Source organism: Narcine bancroftii, chromosome 4 (genome assembly GCF_036971445.1).
Source record: "Narcine bancroftii isolate sNarBan1 chromosome 4, sNarBan1.hap1, whole genome shotgun sequence".
NCBI lineage: Eukaryota > Metazoa > Chordata > Chondrichthyes > Torpediniformes > Narcinidae > Narcine > Narcine bancroftii.
Window position 1 is genome coordinate 168,990,305 of NC_091472.1, and position 19,730 is coordinate 169,010,034.

The window sequence follows — 19,730 nt, forward strand, 5'->3', positions numbered from 1 at the left end:
TTCTGTTTTACTCAAAACCTCCTCATGACTTAGCATTCCTACTAAATTGGTTTATACATTTTCTCTCTTTTGTATTTGGAGGCAGCAAATTCTACACGTACTATAATCAGCCAACTTTGCTACATACTGTGGCTGTTACTTAATTGAATTCCTATTTCCCTTAAACAGTATAATTGCAGTAAAAAGTAAATTGTTACATAGTACTGGATTAATTAATACATAATGAATAGTACATAGGCATATTTTCTATGATTACTTAACCCCTTGGTTCCAACAAGGGGTATGTCCATGTCTGCTGCAGGCTCGTTGGTGACTGACAAGTCCGATGCGGGACAGGCAGGCACGGTTGCAGCGGTTGCAAGGGAAAATTGGTTGGTTGGGGTTGGGTGTTGGGTTTTTCCTCCATTGTCTTTTGTCAGTGAAGTGGGCTCTGCGGTCTTCTTCAAAGGAGGTTGCTGCCCGCCGAACTGTGAGGCGCCAAGATGCACGTTGGAGGCGATATCAGCCCACTGGCAGTGGTCAATGTGGCAGGCACCAAGAGATTTCTTTAAGCAGTCCTTGTACCTCTTCTTTGGTGCATCTCTGTCTCGGTGGCCAGTGGAGAGCTCGCCATATAACACGATCTTGGGAAGGCGATGGTCCTCCATTCTGGAGACGTGACCCACCCAGCGCAGTTGGGTCTTCAGCAGCGTGGATTCGATGCTTGCGGATTCTGCCAGCTCGAGTACCTCACTGTAATGCCTCTGTAAAATGCTCATTGCCTCTTGGTAGGACCTGGCATCCTGTATAAGGGAGTAAGGGTGATCTCCCAGCTGGGCTAACAGCTGTATTAATAGCTCTTTATCCAATGCCTCAGCACCCTCCATGTAATTCAGAAAGCATCTCTGCCAGCATCCAAAGTGTATGGCGGCTCCAGGATTTCTGGGGTCGAGCTCCAGCCTGTCTGGTCGCAGCACATGGCTAAGCCGCAGTCTCTGGTCCCTTAGGTGTAGCAAGGGTGAACCCTGGGGTATTGGGAGCTGCTGGTAGAGCTTCTGTTGGGGCTTGTGTCTGCTGGAGGAATAACCTAGGTGCTTGGGGCTGTTGGCTGAGTCTCTGGCTTTGGGACATTTGCAGTGGGCTTAGGGGGGATCCCAGCGGTAGCGTCAGGTCTCCGTGGTACTGGGGAAACTGCTGCTGGAAGAGTGACAGTAGTGGTGTCTGCTTTCCCTGGCTCTGGAGTGGTTGGGAATTCTGCACATAAGTGGCGATCAGGAGCACGACTTGTGGAGATCCTTCCACTTGCACTTGTAGTGGCCCCTTTCTGATCGGACCGGGGTTTAGGGTCGGCGGCGCCTGTACTGGCAAACCCACGGGCAGGCAAGACTCTTGGCCGTTTCTTGCCCTATCGTACTTCTGTGGTCTTCCCTGCATTCCACCACGATTCCAGTACAGCAGTTCCTCGCCGTCTCTGTCCTCAGAAACACGTGCATGCTAGTCGTCCCCGGATTCCATTCCTCAGGAAGAGTCTCCAGGTGGTCGGGAATGCATGTTGGAGCAGAAGCAGCTTCCATCCTAGTAGCTATATATTAGTTTATTAAATTGTACTGACAATAACCACAACAGCAGTGCGAGTATAAGACAGCTTTAATAAACTAATATGTACACTAAGAGTTCTTGTCTCTCTGCAAGATGAACCTGGAAGGCTAGACTGTAGCTCTGGACTGCAGCTCTGGACTGCTTTATATACAAGGTCACCGGGATGATTCCTGGTGACCTAGTGGTGTAATTACATATCACCACACCTTTGGCCTTAAAAAGGAGGGTGCTTTTCTTCAACCTGGTGTGACCCAATTTTACCTCTTTCATTTTTTTCCTTACTGGAAGATGTGAAACAAATAAACATGCTTATTCTGTTGCTCAATTACCATTTTTTTTGTGTGTGGTGAGGTTCAGAATTTGAATTCAGGAAGTGAGTGACATGGTTAGCATAGCAGTTAGCACAATGCTGTTTACAGCCCCTGCAACCCAGGTTTGAATCCAGCGCTGTCTGTAAGGAGTTTACACGTTCTCCCTGTGTCTGTGAGGGTTTACTCTGGGTTCTCTGGCTTCCTTCCACCTTTCAAAATATACGTGGGCTGTAGGTCAATCGGGTGTAATTGGGCATCACAGGCTCATGGGCTGAAAGGGTCTGTGACCATGCTGTATGTCTAAATTTAAAAGTTTGAGATCAACGTTCAATGCAATGATGTCTTAGTGCACAAAGTTAAATGAAATATAATTTCAAGCATCAAAGTGGCATTCTTCTGTTTATCTGCCTCTGTATTCTCAATGAGGTCTAAGCTGAGATGAAATGAAACAAAATATTAACACTTGGGCATCAAAGGGGAAACGCTTCATCTCAGAGCTCGCACAAAAGGAGATACTTTTGGCTGTTGAAACTCTATTGGTTTGCCATAGGATATCATTGCAGGTTGTGATTTATGTTTGGGCCTCCCATCAACAGATGAAAAGAGCTCAGTACAATGCTCAGTTCAATTTCTGGTCTCTCAGAAAATGAAGCCATCCATGTTTGCAAACAGCAGGACCTGGATGATGTTCAGACAGAGGCAGGGAAGTGGCGAAAAAACACTTCTGCATCAAGAGTACATCGTAATGATAATCTCCAACAACACAGAGTGTGACCATTTATCCCTCATATTCAGTTGTATTACTATCACTAGGGGGTGGGGAGAAGAACTGATCACCATCGATCAGAAATTTAACTGGAGCAGCCAGGTAAAAACTCTGGCGGCAAGAGCAGGACAGAGACTGGAATCACCACCCCCTTCTGAAGGGCAAATTAGTACTGAGTGATAAATGCTTGACTTGCCAGTGATAAGTGCTTTCAGAAAATGAATGCAGTCTGAACCTCACTGAAATTTAATGTAGGTGAGGGATAATTCCTCAGCCTGGTATGGGGGCACCAATACTTCTGAGTGGAAAGCCCTTCGGTAGGCACAATCCAGTACATCACAGACAAACTCCCCATCTATATGGAACACTGCCGTCAGAGAGCAGCAGCAATCATCAAGGATCCACAACACCCAGGACATGCTCTGTACTTGCTGCTGCCATCAGGAAAGAAGTAGAGGTGGCACAAGATTCACACCACCAGGTTCAGGAACAGCTGCTACCCCTCCACCATCAGACTCCTCAACAAGAAACTCAATCAGAGATACATTTAAGGACTTACTTTGCACTCAAATCTGATTCTGTTTCCTAACATACTCATATTTTCACATTTATGTAGCTCCTTTTGAAATCCTCAACTTGCTCTATAACATGAGGGACTTTTAAAATGTAGTGACTGTTCTGGTGTGAGAAATTCATTAACATATACATACAGAGTAAGCTCCCACAGTAATAAGAAGATGGTCTGTTCGGAGATGTTGATTGAAACTATTGTCCAGGAGAAGACACTAATTTTTATTGCCATATCACAGAATTTTCTAAATCCACTTTTGAGAGTATCAAGGACTTGAATTAATGGCACATTCAAACGATGAACTGCACTTGCTCTGCACTAAGCTGGTAGCCCCAGATTTGTGGTCAAGACATTGGAGAGGTACCTGCATCCATCTAGAGGTGATCTTGCCACCATCTAAGTCAGGGGTGGCCAACCTTTTAATTTTTAATATAGATATTCAACACGGCAACAGGCCATTTCGGCCCACGAGTCCGTTCCACCCAATTAACCTACACCCCATTATGTACTCGTGGGCCAAAATGGCCTGTAACTGTGCTGTGTGTCTAAATTAAAAATTAAAAGATTGCCCACCCCTTTTCTAAGCTAAGGCTGACAACTTCGAGTATTGTTGGCTATGGTCAGTCACTTTGCTGATATATTATCAAGATAATATTAATTGGTTTTAATTTGTATATAAAATCACATACAATTTTTAAAGCCAAATGTTATTGCATGGTCATTAAGGATAACTGAATGTATCATTTTTCTACTTACTTCAATTAAAATGTCTAATTTATATTTTAAAATCCATTATCAAAGTAGTGCTCCATTTATAAAAGAAATGTGACGTGCAACATGGCATTCTCCTTTCTTTCAGAGTGCTGCTATTGCCAGACCGACCAAAGGAGCCACTCTGCCTGAATCTTCACAACCTTATGATGGAAGCCTTGCATCCATGAACTGGGTGGGTGGTGAAGTTATGAATCATACAATAGTGTAACAGCACAGTAAAAGATTTATAATTATATAAAGTGGAAAGGGTGACTGAAGTGAACACAGGATAAGAAAGGGGAATTGGTATTGGGTAATGAGGAAATAGCGGAAGCTTTAAATGACTATTTTGTGTCAGTCTTCATGGTGGAAGACATATTTACCATGCCAAAGACAGAGGTTAGTCATACAATGGTAAGTGAGGACCTGGATACAATAGCTATCTCTAAAGAAGGGGTGCTGTGCATATTTGTGAGCCTAAAGATTGAAAAGTTCCCTGGTCCTGATGGAATGCATCCCAGGGTAATGAAAGAAATGGCAGAAGTTACAGTTGACACTTTGGGTGATCATTTACCAAAATTTTATGGCCTCTGGACAGGTCCTGGCAGATGAGAAGATAATGAATGTCACACAATTGTTCAAAAACAAGATATAAGAATAAGGCAGGTAACTATAGGCCAGTTGTGACATCAGCAGTTGGAAAAATGCTTCAATCCATCAGTAAAGTAGAAATAGGGATGTATCTGGAAAAAAATTGGCAGACGCTGCATGGATTCAGCAGAGGGCCGATCCTGTTTGACAAACTTACTGAAGGATATATTGAGTGCAGTAGATGGAGGGGAACAGATGTACATTATTTACTTGGATTTCTAGAAGGCTTCAATAAATTGCCACCTCAAAGGCTCATCCATAAGATAAGGATGCACGGAGTTGGGGGTGACATGTTAGCGTGGATAGAGGATTGGATAACCAATAGAAAGCAGAGAGTTGGGGTACAGGGGTGTTTTTCTAGTTGGCAATCAGTGGTGAACGGGTGCTGCAGGGGTCGGTACTGGGCCCACAACTGTTCACAAAATACGTTAATGATCTGGAAGGGGACTTTGTGTAGTGTATCTAACTTTGCTGATCACATTAAATTGAGTGGGAGACAAATGGTGCAGAGGATACGGAGAGTCTGCAGAGATATATTGTGGAAAGTTTAAGTGAAGTTATTCACTTTGGAAGAAAAAATGGAAGACCAGATTATTACTTAAATGTCAAGCAATTGTAGCATGCTGCTGTGCAGAAGGACTTGGGAGTGCTGGTGCATGAAACGTTTAAAGGTTTACCAAGTGCTTCAGGCTATCAGGAAGGCAAATGGAATGATGGCCTTCATTGCTAGAGAGATTGAGTTTATGAGCAGGGAGCTAATGCTCCAAAAGTGAAGGATACTGGTGAGGCCACCTTTGGAGTACTGCCTGCAGTTCTGGTCTTCTTACTTGAGGACAGATCAACAGGCCATGGAGGCAGTGAAGAGGAAGTTCACTAGATTGATTCCAGAGATGAGGAGTTTAGCCTATGAGGATAGATTGAATTGTCTGGGATTGTAATTGCTGGAATTCAGAATAATGAGCAGGTATCTTAAAGAAATGTATAAAATTATGAAAGAAATAGATAAGATCATGGTAGGTAAGTTTTTTTCACTGGTAGGTGAGAACAGGGGCATAGCCTCAAGATTTAGAGTAGTAGATTTTGGACGGAGATGAGCAGGAACTGCTTTTTCCAGAGAGTGGTGAATCTATGGAATTCTCTGCCCTTGAAAGCAGTGGAGGTTACCGCATAAACATATTTAAGACAATGTTGGATAGATTTTTACATATAGGTAGTCCTCGACGTCTGACCTATGCGAGCTACATCCACCGCACATAAGACCAAAATTAAAAAAAATCTTTTATTAAAACTATTGTACAAGTACATATTTTGTATTAAAAGTACTGTTTACAGGCGTCTCTGCTCCCGGCGGCAGCCCGAAGTCCCGACTCCCTGTTCCCCGCGGCAGCCCAAGGTCCCCGTTTCCCGAGGTTCCCGTTCCCTGACTTACAACTAACCCCAAGTTACAACCAATCCTTCAGTCTTACGGTGGTAAGTCGGACCCATGATCTCATTCAATGGCAGAGCAGGCCCGACGAGCCAGATGGCCTACTCCTGCTCCTATTTCTTATGTTCTTATGAATGAAACACAATGCCCAGTTCTAGTGCAAACAGAGTTATTTGAAGTTGGAGAATTGAATATTGAGTTCCACAGGCTGCAAGGTATAAGGCATTGTTCCTCAAGCATGTGTTGAGCCCTATTCTATTCCTGTTTTATATATTCTTGTGTTAAATAATGTTCCAACTCTCCCTTCTGCAAAACGTTGCTTCTTGATGCACTGGTTATTTACAGTATATGTCTGTACTGGTTTAAACCGCACTGAACTTTGCATTTTTCAGGTTTTGCCTAATTTTGTTGCTGGGTATTTCCAACGTGTTTTGTTTATTATTCAAATTTCCTGAGTGTGCTTTTTTAATTCTGTAGCATGTCATCCAATCAATTAATCAATAAGCCCTTGATCTGACTAATAACACTAAACATATTTACAAACTAACATTTATTCCCTAATAAGGGAATGCCTCTATCTGGCAACACTTCACTTACTCGTCTAAGATTTGTCCTAGTCTCCTGATACATTCTTCATGGGCCTGACTGACATAAGATTTGAAAGAGCCAACAATTTCCTTCCATTACAATAAGAAAATGTGGAAAATTCAAAACAAAGTCAACAATCCATTTTTTAATATATTTTAAGACCACTTTTTGAAAAATTGCTTTCTTCCCTATAGTAGCTTACATTTTGCATTAGTTTGAGGGTTGAAGCAAAGTCCAAAGCAAAGTTCAGTGATTTATTGAATTAATTGAGCCTAACAATTGGATCAGATGGTTGGCGAACTTTGGTTGATACACTGTTTCATAATGAAGATTTGTTATCTGGTGATTTTCCAAAATCTGTCAGAAGGAATAAGATTTTACAATGAATGCTTTGTTAATTGTGGTACCTTTCTATGTAATGGATTCCTTTGGCTCCATTATCTATGTACAGAACTAGAATGCAGAGCATGGGTTATTTCATACAGCTGGAAGACGGCAGGTCACGTTTCACTTTCAGTTATCATCATTTGACTGTTTTATGAGCAGTGGAAATAAAATAGAATAGTGTTAAAACAAAGAGCTTCCAGAAAAGTTGATGCTGTGGTTAAAACTATTGCTTTATAAATCTTAAAACCAATTAAGTAAAGTGGGTCCATAATTGAAATCTTCAAGGGAGCATAGAGAGAGCAGTCAGGATGTGGTTTGAGATTTATATCTCAATTAACCACATATACCCTTGTAAAGGCTGCAACAGGAATTTGTTGTTAATTGATGAACAAGAAGTTGTAATTTTAGATTCCAAGATATTTAAGTATCTTATGTCTTATGTCGTGGGGCCTGATGTCTATTTATGAGTACAATCATGTTCAATGCCCTCTAAATAAGAAAACGCGTAGCTTTGTATAAATGACTCACTATTATTTGCATGACTAACCCAAGAGACAGGTGAGCTTGTCCGACCAGAGCATACATTGAAGGTCAGAGTAGTCTGAAACAAAGACCCAATTATTCCAAACAATGACAACCTTAATTTTTGTGAGACCTACTTTCATGGTAGAAATTACAAGGATTGGGAATGGATGTTTTGTTCAATTTGAATGGCTCAATTTAGAAAAGAAAGAAAAATAAGTTATCTCATGGCAGTTGAAAGGATTAAAGGAGGGGCGTTGCAAGGAGGAATGATGTCAGTTTTTCCAATGGCAGCAAAAAAAAGCTTGCATTCATTTATCACCTTCCTTGCCCCTTGATGTGTTCTGAAGCAAATCCCAACCTCTACAAGAGCATCACTGTTGGTGAAGAAGACACACTTTGTCACCATGTGGGATTTGCCAGATTGCATAATTGCCAGGAAATATGTGCTCATGGTATAATGCTTTTATTGGATTTTCTCCTATTGGGTATCTCGTCAGTTACCTTCTGCAGAATGAACAGGCAGACAAAAGATTTAAAACTTTTTTTAAGGGGAACATGGCAATGTAGTCAACAAGTGGGATGGTCCATATTAAAGTTATAATTTCTTCCATGCCTGATGTTGAAAATTATGCTGAGAAATGGTCTGTTTATCAAGGCTTCAAGTTTACTGGGAACTCTCTCTAACCTTTTCCAGGCTGAGGATATCACTCCTCTCACAATGCTGGAAGAGGTCACCACTGTGGAGAGCAGACAAGAGGTGGCTGTGACCGTGGTGAAGATGTTTCTTGGTCAGGGCCTAGTGATACCATTCCTTGATTATCTCAACATGAGAGAAGTGAACAAAACAAGTGAGTACTGGAATCAAAGGTGTCATTTTATTTCCCCTAAGTAGGAGAACCACTCTCTGTTTAGCCATGATATATGTATAACAAATTTTTTGATCAAGTAAAAGGTGCCAGCACTGGGTAGATACTTTGAACTCATTTGATATTTAAAAGGATAATGTGACAGAGTATATAATACATATGTATAGATATGTTTTTGGGAGATAAATTGGGAAAGGTTTGTTAGAGTAGGTCACAAACAAACACTTTAAAACAGATCTTATTTAATATACTGGAGCTCTGACCCATGCTAGATGAATCGGCTCCAGAGCTTTTGCGAGAACATTTGAAGAGTGCTCAAGAGATTTCACTAATTGATTATTGTTTGCAAAAGGCAACAGATGAAAGAGCATGTCGGAGCTGCTGCTGTCTGGAAGAGAACTTGCTGTTCTGAGACAGTCATGTGGTTTTGCAAGCAGAGAGAGTCAAACAAGCTTTCTCTTAGGGGGAGAGAGAGACACACACACACACACACACATAGATCACTTGTATAGTGTTGCAGCCAGCAGACAGCAGCTTGGACTGGAACAGGACAAACTGGCAAGCTTTTGGGAAAGCCCCATTTTGGAAGATGGCCTGGTCAAAGCCCTTGTGGTTCATGCAAGAGGAGAGGACTGACTGTCTAATGTTTCACTTGGAATAAGTGAAACAAAAAGGAACTCGGTGGTGACCTGAAAGAAAAAGGTTATCATCTGGAGAACTCTGAAGGGGCAAGTTTTGTCAGCAAGACACTGAAGAGGCTGATATAAAAGGAATGACCAATCTCTGTCTGAAAACCTTCCTGAGCAGTAACCATTTACCTTTCAAGCACCAAAGTCTGGTGAACTTGATAAATGTTAAATTCTGTGCACAGTATAAGAATTGCCTGCAACCAGTGAACTTGGAGGAATGAGATGTGAAATTGGACTGCGAACCAAAGAACTTTTCTGAACTTACACACACAATACATACACATGCGCTTAGAATTAGAAAGGGGCTAAGTTAAGTAAGTCAATAGAGATAAGTTAAAGTTTGATTCTATTTTCATGTTTAAAGATAATTAAAAGCAACTTTTGTTTAAATAACCATTTGTTGTGGTGAATATCTATTGCTGCTGGATTTTGGGGTCCTCTGGGCTCATAACAATAATAGAATGTTAATAAAAGCTACTGCTTTTTGAAAATGTTACTTATATGGGAGAATTGACCAACAATTCCATCCAATCTGTTGTTTTCAAATTGGAAATTTAAATTTTTTTATTTGCTCACAGTCTGGCAAAGGCAGCATCTGTTGCCCAGCCTGAATTGAGTTAGAACCAAGCACATTGGTGAGTCTGGATTCACATAAAGGCCAGACTGGGCAAGGATGGCAGATATTCCCTCCACTGATGATCGTTCATGTATGAGATGGAATAATACAACATTAATATTCCAGATTAATGTGATGGCTTGAATTTAAATTTCATAGGGCTGTGGTGGATTTTTAACTTCTATCTCTGGATTAAAATGGTAGCTAGTGTGGTACATCAGCTGTGTTTACCTGCCACCGTCACTGTACGATGGTCTTACAAGATGTTTCTACCATTTTATTTTTGTCTCATTTTGTTAGAATATTGAGTCATAAAAGAAGAGGAAAACAGGTAATTCATCCCTGGATGAATTCAGAGATTGGACAAACCACAATGACGGAGAACATTGGGGGTTGTGCCTAATCTCCCAATTTCTGTCCATGGTCAGTTAGAATCAGAATTTATTGTCATGGACATGTTACAAAATTCACTGTTTTACAGCAGCCTTACAGGTGCAAATATTTCTATAAATTACATTTAAAAAACAATAAATCAGTGCAAATGAGGAGAAAGAAAGATTGTATGGGTGGTTCATTGTTCATTCAGAAATCTGATGGTATAGGGGAAGAAGCTGTCCTTGTGCCATTGGGTTTTCATCTTCAGGCTCCTCTGCCTTCTTCGAGTGAAGAGGGCATGGCCTGGGTGGAGAGGGTTCTTGAGGATAGAGGCTGCTTTCTTAAGACACTGCCTCTTGTTGATGTCCTCGATGGAGTGAAGGCTGATGCCCCTGATGGCACTGGCTGAGTTCACAACTCTCTGTAATCTTTATCAGACTAGTGCATTGGCATCTCCACACCAGTCAGTGATGCAACCAGAGAGAATGTTCTCCATGGTATACCTGTAGAAATTTGCAAGAGTCCGGTGAGATACCAAATCTCCTCAAACTCCTCATGAAGTATTGACATGGAGGCCCCAGGACTGATCTTCAGAGATGTTTTCACCCATGAATTTGAAATTCTTAACCCTTTCCAGTGCTGAATCCTTGATGAGGACTGGTTGGTGTTCTTCTGATTTCTCTTTCTGGAAGTCCACAATCAGCTCCTTAGTTTTAATAACTTTAAGTGAAAGGTAGTTGCTACTGCGAAACCACTCAACTCGCTGATCTATCTCCCTTCCGTATGTTTCCTCTTTGCCGTCTGTGATCCTGCCAATGACTGTGGTGTCATCAGTAAATTTGTGAATGGAATTTGAATTGTGCCGAGCCACACAGTCATGAGTATAGAGTGATTAAGATGTTCCTTTAAAGTCATTTCATCTTCCATTTCAATGTTTCATTGAATTATTAGAAAATGAATTTCATATATAACTGTTAGTGTGTGTTTTACAAATGCTTCATAGTATTAAGTTGCAATATTTAGACTTCTTTGCTACTTCACAGCGTATAGCTTCAGCCCTGTTTACAAATACAAGGAGACCAAAGACAAGAAGTTCTGAATTCTGATGCAGTCATTGAAAGTGGGGCCCAGCCCATAGAACCAGTGATGACATGTCCACAGTTCCCTGGAGGCCTCATTAAATTGTGCCTTTGAAAATAAGTTCCTGTCAGTCTTCCTTACAGTTATACGTTGAAGCAGTTTCAGAGAATTCATACAGTGAATATGTGGGCAGTAACTATTAGGTGCATAAATATGCTAATCTGTTCCAGAAACGCACCACACATGACAGTAAGTCTTGGGGATGATTCTTGCTGTGCAATTTTGTGACATGAATCTAATCAGGTAGTTACTTGTCCATGCCCAAATTTTACCTGGGCTTTACTGCTTGCCAGCATAGGATGCTTCACTTGGAATAAAATATTGTTCACCAAAAGGTGAGCGTTTTCACTTCTGGCCTTGTGATGAAAGGAAAGGGCATTGATGAAACAGGTGAACGTGATTGGGCACAGGACGGGGCCTGAGGAACTTTTAGCGTTGGGTGATTAATGTTCAACAACTTTAATAATCTTCATTTTTGCAAGGCATACCACGAACCACTGGAGTGCATTTCTTTTGATGTTCATTGACACAGTTTTACCAAGGAAGGTGCCTTGACATTACATTTTGGTGAATGTTACCTTGATGTCAAACCAGTCACTCTCACCTCACCTCTGTAATTCAGCTCTTTCGTCCATACATGGACGAATAATGAGGTCTGAGCTGAGTGATTCTGCAGAAACCCAGATAGGACATCATCATTGAATAAGCTATTAATAAATACATTCTGTAACAGCATCCATCACTTTAAGAAAGGTAATTAGCTGGATTGGATATTTCCTGATATTTGGCAGTAGGACATACCTCAGCAATTTTCCACATTGCTGAGGTGAATTCAGTGTTGGAACAGCTTGGCTAGAGGTGCAGCTAGTTCTGAAATGCTAGTCTTCAGGCCACAGAAGCCTCATTTGATTAACATCCTTTATACTTTGATAGGTCTATTGTTGCTTCTGGCACGTCCTTCAACACTTGTCACTGAACCAGTGCTTCAAACCCAAAAACCCATACTCCAATTTAACCAAGAGAAGGGCAAGATGTGAATAAATTCAGAGATGTTGTGCAACAAATGGCCAGTTTTGTTAAAGTGCAAATTTCGTTAAATTCAAACCAACACTCAAGCGTATTATTTATCAGTAGGCTTGACCCAGGCAAAGGATTCAATATCTTTATCAAAGGCATTGACACTAATAAATATTAAACGTAGTGGTTTGTTTACAAGCACACATTGTGCATGTTGAGTCTCTAAGTTCTTGGTGTAAAATTATTGTGAAACTGTGACATTGTTGCGAAGATAACAGCACAAAACCCTTCTGTTAAATAATTAATATAAACACACTACTGGTTACAGAGAAAACGGCATATTCATATTCCCTGCTTAAAAGTACATGATATAGTGAAACAGTAACATCTTTTCCAAAAAGCCTATTTTTTTTTTTTAAAAGAGTTGCACAATTCAATTTATCAGGCCAAATTCAGACTTGGTATTGGGTAATGTTACTGATCATGGTTCAGATATTTTAATAGCAGGAGCATTTTCAAAGTACAGTGTGAATGCAGAATCAGGATGCTCTATCAAGGGAAAAGAGAATCTCCCGTTGTTGGGGTGGGGGGGAGCTAGGGTTAGGGTCAGTTAATAGTATGTTATACAGTATATAACAGTATATGCCTGTCCCGCATCGGACTTGTCAGCCACAAACGAGCCTGCAGCTGACGTGGACTTTTTACCCCCTCCATAAATCTTCGTCCGCGAAGCCAAGCCAAAGAAGACAGTATATAGTGTTTCAAATGGAAAAAAAATACTGTGCTTACTGGAAATAAAAAAAAATTGTTGGAATGTTCAACATGCCAGGAGTCAGATATGCAGAAGAAGCTATTTTAATTCACCCCCCCCCTCCACCCCCCCCCTTCCCGGCTAGCTGAATCTTTTTAGCAATTTCAGTCTTCCAGCAACTTTTCCAAAACTCTTGGTATATTTGGCCTGTGCTAAAGGAAATAGACTGTTGCACATGGCACCAATTCCAGTTGACTTTATTAGCTGTTATTTCAGATAGGGCTGACCATATTGGCGCATGTAAAACTAAATCAGTACTTCAAATCATGAAATGCTCACAGGAGTTTAAAACAATTCTGCTGAACTCCAAACAAGAAGCGAGTTTGACGTCATTCTTCCATTTGTTTTGGACCTTGTAATTCTTGGAAGAAAGGTTATTTCACAGGACGTAGAATTATGTACTGCAGATTCTATTAAGAGATTAAATATCAGCCACTGCAAAGTGGATATTGGCATCATTCATTTTATGTTCTGCAGACTTTTTTAAATAACTTTATTTATTAGTTCAACAAGGTTATCACATACAGTAAAAAAAAGTACATATTATGAACGATAAAAAAATTATATATAAAAAAGAAGAAAAAAAGAAAGAAGACCCCCCCTCCCCCTCTCAGCCACCTCTCTTTAGGAGAGCCAAAGAGAAAAAAAACCTGAAATATATTTACTAAAATCTAATCAAGGTAAATCTAAATGTAAATATTCTGAATATAAAGACCACTTATTAAGAAAAAAATGAATAATTATCATGTAAAACATATGTGATTTTTTCCATTACCAAACAAGTTTTCATCTCATTATAATTACAATCACATTAATCTCATATTAATAACAATCACATTAGCATTTTTCCATGTACTTGCTATACATTTTTTTGCTACAGATAAAGCTAAATATACAAAAGCAATCTGAAATTTGTCTAATCCCAAATCTTTCAAAGGCTTCAACTCACCCAACAAAAATATTGTCGGGTCCAGAAGTATTTTGATCTTATACAAATGTTCCAAAAACAATTGAATTGCTTTCCAAAAAGATTGTATATGTACACATAACAAAACAGCATGAAAAAAAGTTTCAACCAAATTACCACATCTAAAACAAGAGTCTGATTCACTAAAACCATTTTTTTAAAACTTTTCAGGTGTTAAGTACAATTGATGTAAAAAATTGTAATTAACCATTGCATAATGGACATTTATCAATCTAGTAACACTGTCATGACAAATATCTAATCAGTCATCCTCGCAAAAAGTAAGGTTAATATCTTTTCCCCATTTAATCTTAGATCTATCCCATCCCTTTTTTTCCATACTTTCCTGTAATATTTGGTACATCAATGAAATATATCCCTTCTTTGGTACAATCACAAGAAAAGATTCAAATTTAGTCAATCATATCTCTACCAAATATTTGTTTTACTAAGGATCGAAGTTGATAATAAATGAATAAAGAATTCTCATTAATACCAAAATCTTCCCTCATTTGATTAAAAGATAAAAAATTACCTTCTTTAAAAACAATCCTCCAAGTTTTTTATACCTTTAGATTTCCAATGTAATAAACATTGATTATACATTGAAAAAGGAATAAGTTGGTTATTATATAATGGTGTTAAAATCAATAATTTACCCTTAGAACCTATCGTTCTATTTTTCCTTATCCATAACTTCATTAAATGTTTTAGTATAGGCACATTATATTATTGTAATAAATTTAAATTCCACCGAAACAAAAATTGATGTATTTCAAAAAAAGAATTTTTTATATAGGATCCTCAAATAAAAATATATAGGCCCTCCAAATAAAAATAATATTTGTTAATAAGAGAAAAGAAAAACAACAAAAAAACCTACCAAAAGGTAGTAACTCCTTAAAAAAACTGGGTGTGGATTACCCACTAGTGACTGATGACTAACAAAGAAGTTAGTGCAATCCCCTCCTCCCCAGCCAGCCAATCAAAAGTATTAACATATTACCAAAAAAATCAGCCTTGAGATTCCAGTCCAGATGATGAACTCATTTCAAGAGTAGGTGAACTCTTTCCATTCCCTTTCTTTCCACTTCTGCTATTTTGCCCATTTCCAAGTCCATCAGATTTTCTTTTATGAGATAATGGTGGTCTTCTTCATTGTCCTCTGACATCCGGTAACGAATTAGCAAAAACCATTGCTTCATGCTCACTCTCAAAGAATTGAGACTGATAGTTTCCATAAAACACTTTCAACACAGCAGGATAACGAAAGGCAAATTTGTAACCTTTACACCATAAAACATCTTTAACTGGATTAAATTCACGTCGGCGTCTGATGATATCTTGACTCAAATCAGGGTAGAAGAAAACTCTACTATTCTGAACCATCATTGGAGCTTGCCTTTGTCTTGCATTTTGAACTGCAAGTCGAAGAATTGTCTCTCTGTCCAAACAATTCAAACAATGAACTAACACAGGTCTTGGAGGTTGATCAGGTAGGGGTGGCCTTCTTAAAGCTCTATGTGCTCTTTCCAATACCAATCCATCCGGAAAAGACTCTTCCCCCAACATCTGGGGAATCCAATTTTTAAAAAATTTGACAGGATATTGACTTTCTATACCTTCTGGCAAATCCACAATTTTCACAATATTTCTTCTGCTTTGGTTTTCCAAATAGTCTATTTTTTTTTTGTTAACTCTTTTTCCCGGGCTCCAAATCTTTAACTGATTTTTCCACCTTTACTATTGTTTCTGTATTGGATTGTACCTGTTGTTTACATTCAGAAAAAGAAGCTTCAAATTTTTAAAAGTTTTCCCGATTTTCTTTAACTTCTGCCTTAACCACAGTAAGGTCTGAAATTATATCAGTATTCATTTGAACCAGCTGGTTCAATTGACCAGTAATAACATCCAAATAAGAAGCAATACCTTCAAACATCATGTAAACAGGCTGAGGTGCAGTTTGAAATGCAGGATCCGATTCCATAAGTTGTAACTCACTTTCTTCCAGCTCTTTTTCCATTTCCTGTGCAATGGTAGAGTAAGGTAAGTCCTCTTCTTAGTGTTCTTCAAAAGGCAGCATTCTAGTCATTTTGCTGCGAGTTTGGACACCCAACGATGGCCCCCCGACTTCCTCAGGGGGTTATCGCTGATGTCCCCCCACAGACCATTTTTTCATAAAATTACGTTCTTCATAATTAATGACACCACCCAAGCCCACAATCGCTGCAGACTGCGTGTCTGCCTTCACAGTCCTCTTCCTCTGTGCTCCCGTCTCTTCCAATGGGAGTGTTCGTTGTAACAAGCCTCCAGGCTCATGCCCGACTCCTCGGGAGTGCACTCCTTCCTCCGCCAAACGGGTCGAACCAGCACCATCTTGAGACTGGTAAGTAGCTGTTACCTTAACTTTTGTCCCCACCGGCGATCGTTGAAGCTTGGAGATTGCTGATAATGGATCTGAGGCTGTTCCAAGTCGTTTAGTCCCCAATTCTTCTGCACTTCAAAACTGTATTTTCTTTTGTAAGTGAGACTTAATTTTTTTTGCATTAGCATAATGGCTCACCAAAATATCAAACTGGAAATTAAAGTTTTAAAATTAAAAATAAAGGGTTAAAAAATGGGCACTTAAAAGTCTGACCAGAGAGGGCAGGGATTACACGTCTAGTCTCTACGCCATCTTGCCACGCCCCCATCCTGCAGACTTATAAATGTTTTTACTTATAAATGAGCGCTTCATATCTGTTCTCAATCTTAATTTAGTTAAAACTACATGAGATCTTCTGGTGTTCACTGGCTTTAATTCTGATTAATTTTAGAAATGATTAAAATCTTTAATTTATGACAATTAATCCCTGATGGTTTATTTGGCTGTGTATTCTCCCCTGTTTATTTGCATTGGCTCTTCACAACTGTAAAGCATAAAGTCAGTCCTCGCTATAAGGAAAACCAGATGTTTTTTTTTAAGGATGGAAGTCACAACAGATTCCCCTTCAGTATTGATACTAAGCCATTTTGCAGGATTCACTGGATGTGTTTTGATGTTAATTATGTTGTCATGTCACGAGTAAAGGTTCATGATAGTTTATCATGAGATGGTTTCCGTCAAAACTTTAAATCTTTTCTAATAATATTTTCAGTATATGTATGATTCATCAACAGATAAAGTTAAAAAGGTACAACTGTCCACGCAACAATGAATGAGGAAACACTGTAAAAGTGCCGCAGCAATTATTGCTAATGTAAATCGGATTTAAGTCAGTGATGAGGCATTAATTTATAGTATGAATAGATCTGTGACTTTAAAGCAGTATAGACCTTCCTAGATTTATAATTATTAAATATCTGACAGAAGTAAGACACAAAAGTCTGCAGACACAGTGGTTAAAGTAAAAACACAATGCTGGAGAAATTCAGCAGGTCAAACAGTGTCCTTTATATTAGCAAAGATAAAGATACATAACCAATGTTTCGGGCTTGAGCCCTTCATCATGGTATGAAAACAATAAAACTCCTTGGATCCAGAATTCAAGCAACCAGCAAAGAAAATCGACATAAATAGTTAAAAATTAAAATAAATAAGAATAAAATAATAGGTAATAAATATATAAGCTTAAAATTGTATAAGTAAAAGTTCTCTGAAGTAGCACATAAAGCTTTGGTGAAGATGGGAGCAAATATTCAGCCAGCGGAGGGCCTTGGTCATGCTTTTCTCATAGCAGCTGTTTGAATAAATTTATGTGAAACAGCAATGGCATCACCCAGGATGAAGAGCTGGTTGATGCCGCTCGCTGTTGGGGTGACTCTCTCAGAGCGTATCCTTATCCCTGCTAAGTAAGAGTTTCCCAGTCAGCGACACTCTCTGTAAACTTGGGTGAGGGTGGCTTAATTATCCATAATGTTATTGTTCGTCTTTCAGGTGACTCCGTGGAGGGGGAGGAACCTGCAGATGCAGGTTAAATATTTTTGTAGAATGTAACTGAAAATAAAGTACTGGGTAAATTGCTTTAAGGTTTATATATTCATGCAAGTGAAGTTTGTTCAGTGTAAGTACAGGATAGTATATTTGTCTTTTGTTTTTTTAAATTGTTTATTCTTAATGCAGATGTATTAATTAGGCATTGTAAAAGTGAGTCTCAAGCAAATGGAAAAATGCGCTGATCTGGCATCTACCAATCGCTATAGTTGCCATATACCAGAGCTTTTAGTGTAGTAGCAAAAATCCATTGGTCTCACTGGAGTATGTCTTCAATTTAAGAACCCATTTTTTGCTCACTAGTGTCCATCCAGAGGAACACAACACATATTGCATTTTGCTCAGCCTTTAATTTTATGACATTTTGCATAACAAAATGTTTTCAGAAATAGATATTTTTTGTAAATGATGTATCATTATGTCCAGTTCTGAAGCAGCCACTTTCTGGCATTTGGTGGAGCCTGATGAAGGATTAAGAAGCTGTTGGCAAACTGTTGTGTTAGCCAGAGGTTTGTGACATGGTCCTTTGGATCCTTTCCATGTCTTTCCTTATGGATTTAGCTATAGGTTACCTAGGATGGGTTACTTCACCAACTGTTAATGGCTGCTCTTATATATACTATCTCGGCTGCACCATTTCATCAGATGCAAGGATCAACAACGAGATAGACAACAGACTCACCAAGGGAAATAGCGCCTTTGGAAGACTACACAAAAGAGTCTGGAAAAGCAACCAACTGAAAAACCTCACAAAGATAAGCGTATACAGAGCCGTTGTCATACCCACACTCCTGTTCGGCTCCGAATCATGGGTCCTATACCGGCATCACCTACGGCTCCTAGAACGCTTCCACCAGCTTTGTCTCCGCTCCATCCTCAACATTCATTGGAGCGACTTCATCCTCAACATCGTACTCGAGATGGCAGAGGCCAACAGCATCGAATCCACACTGTTGAAGATCCAACTGCACTGGATAGGTCACGTCTCCAGAATGGAGGACCATCGCCTTCCCAAGATCGTGTTATATGGCAAGCTCTCCACTGGCCATCGTGTCAGAGGTGCACCAAAGAAGAGGTACAAGGACTGCCTAAATAAATCTCTTGGTGCCTGCCACATTGACCACCGCCAGTGGGTTGATATCGCCTCAAACCATGCATCTTGGCGCCTCACAGTTCAGCAGGCAGCAACCTCCTTTGAAGAAGACCGCAGAGCCCACCTCACTGACAAAAGACAAAGGAGGAAAAACCCAACACCCAACCCCAACCAAAAAATTTTCCCCTGCAACCACTGCAACCGTGTCTCCCTGTCCCGCATCGGACTTGTCAGCCACAAACGAGCCTGCAGCTGACGTGGACATTTACCCCTCCATAAATCTTCGTCCGCGAAGCCAAGCCAAAGACCTAAGATGGGTTACTTCACCAACTGTTAATGGCTGCTCTTATTATTCGTGCCAGGTGTGATCCTGGTGAATTGAAGAAGAGACTAAAAAACCCAAGTGTTTTATATTCTTTGTTCTTGTGACTTTTTTTTATATATAATTTATAATGCTTGCATGTGCATTTGGTTCAAATACATTGGACCAGAAATTTGACCAAAATATTCAGGGCTAGATTTGAATATTCCTAGCAGGAGCACTGGGCTGTTGGGAAAGATGGTAAAGGAGGAAGATACAGCAGAAGGAATATTCTCATGGAGCATCTTCTCTCTGTTACCATCCCT

The 19,730-nt window shown here is 39.7% G+C and overlaps 1 protein-coding gene across 1 annotated transcript in view; it reads left to right on the plus strand.

The window, feature by feature from the left end:
- LOC138761191 (rasGAP-activating-like protein 1) overlaps nucleotides 1-19,730 on the plus strand; it is a 325,463-nt gene that overhangs the window by 169,202 nt on the left and 136,531 nt on the right. The window contains exons 10-11 of the mRNA XM_069932922.1: nucleotides 4,086-4,172; nucleotides 8,251-8,404. Coding sequence (XP_069789023.1) covers nucleotides 4,086-4,172; nucleotides 8,251-8,404 — 241 coding nt within the window. The remainder of the gene's footprint in view (nucleotides 1-4,085; nucleotides 4,173-8,250; nucleotides 8,405-19,730) is intronic.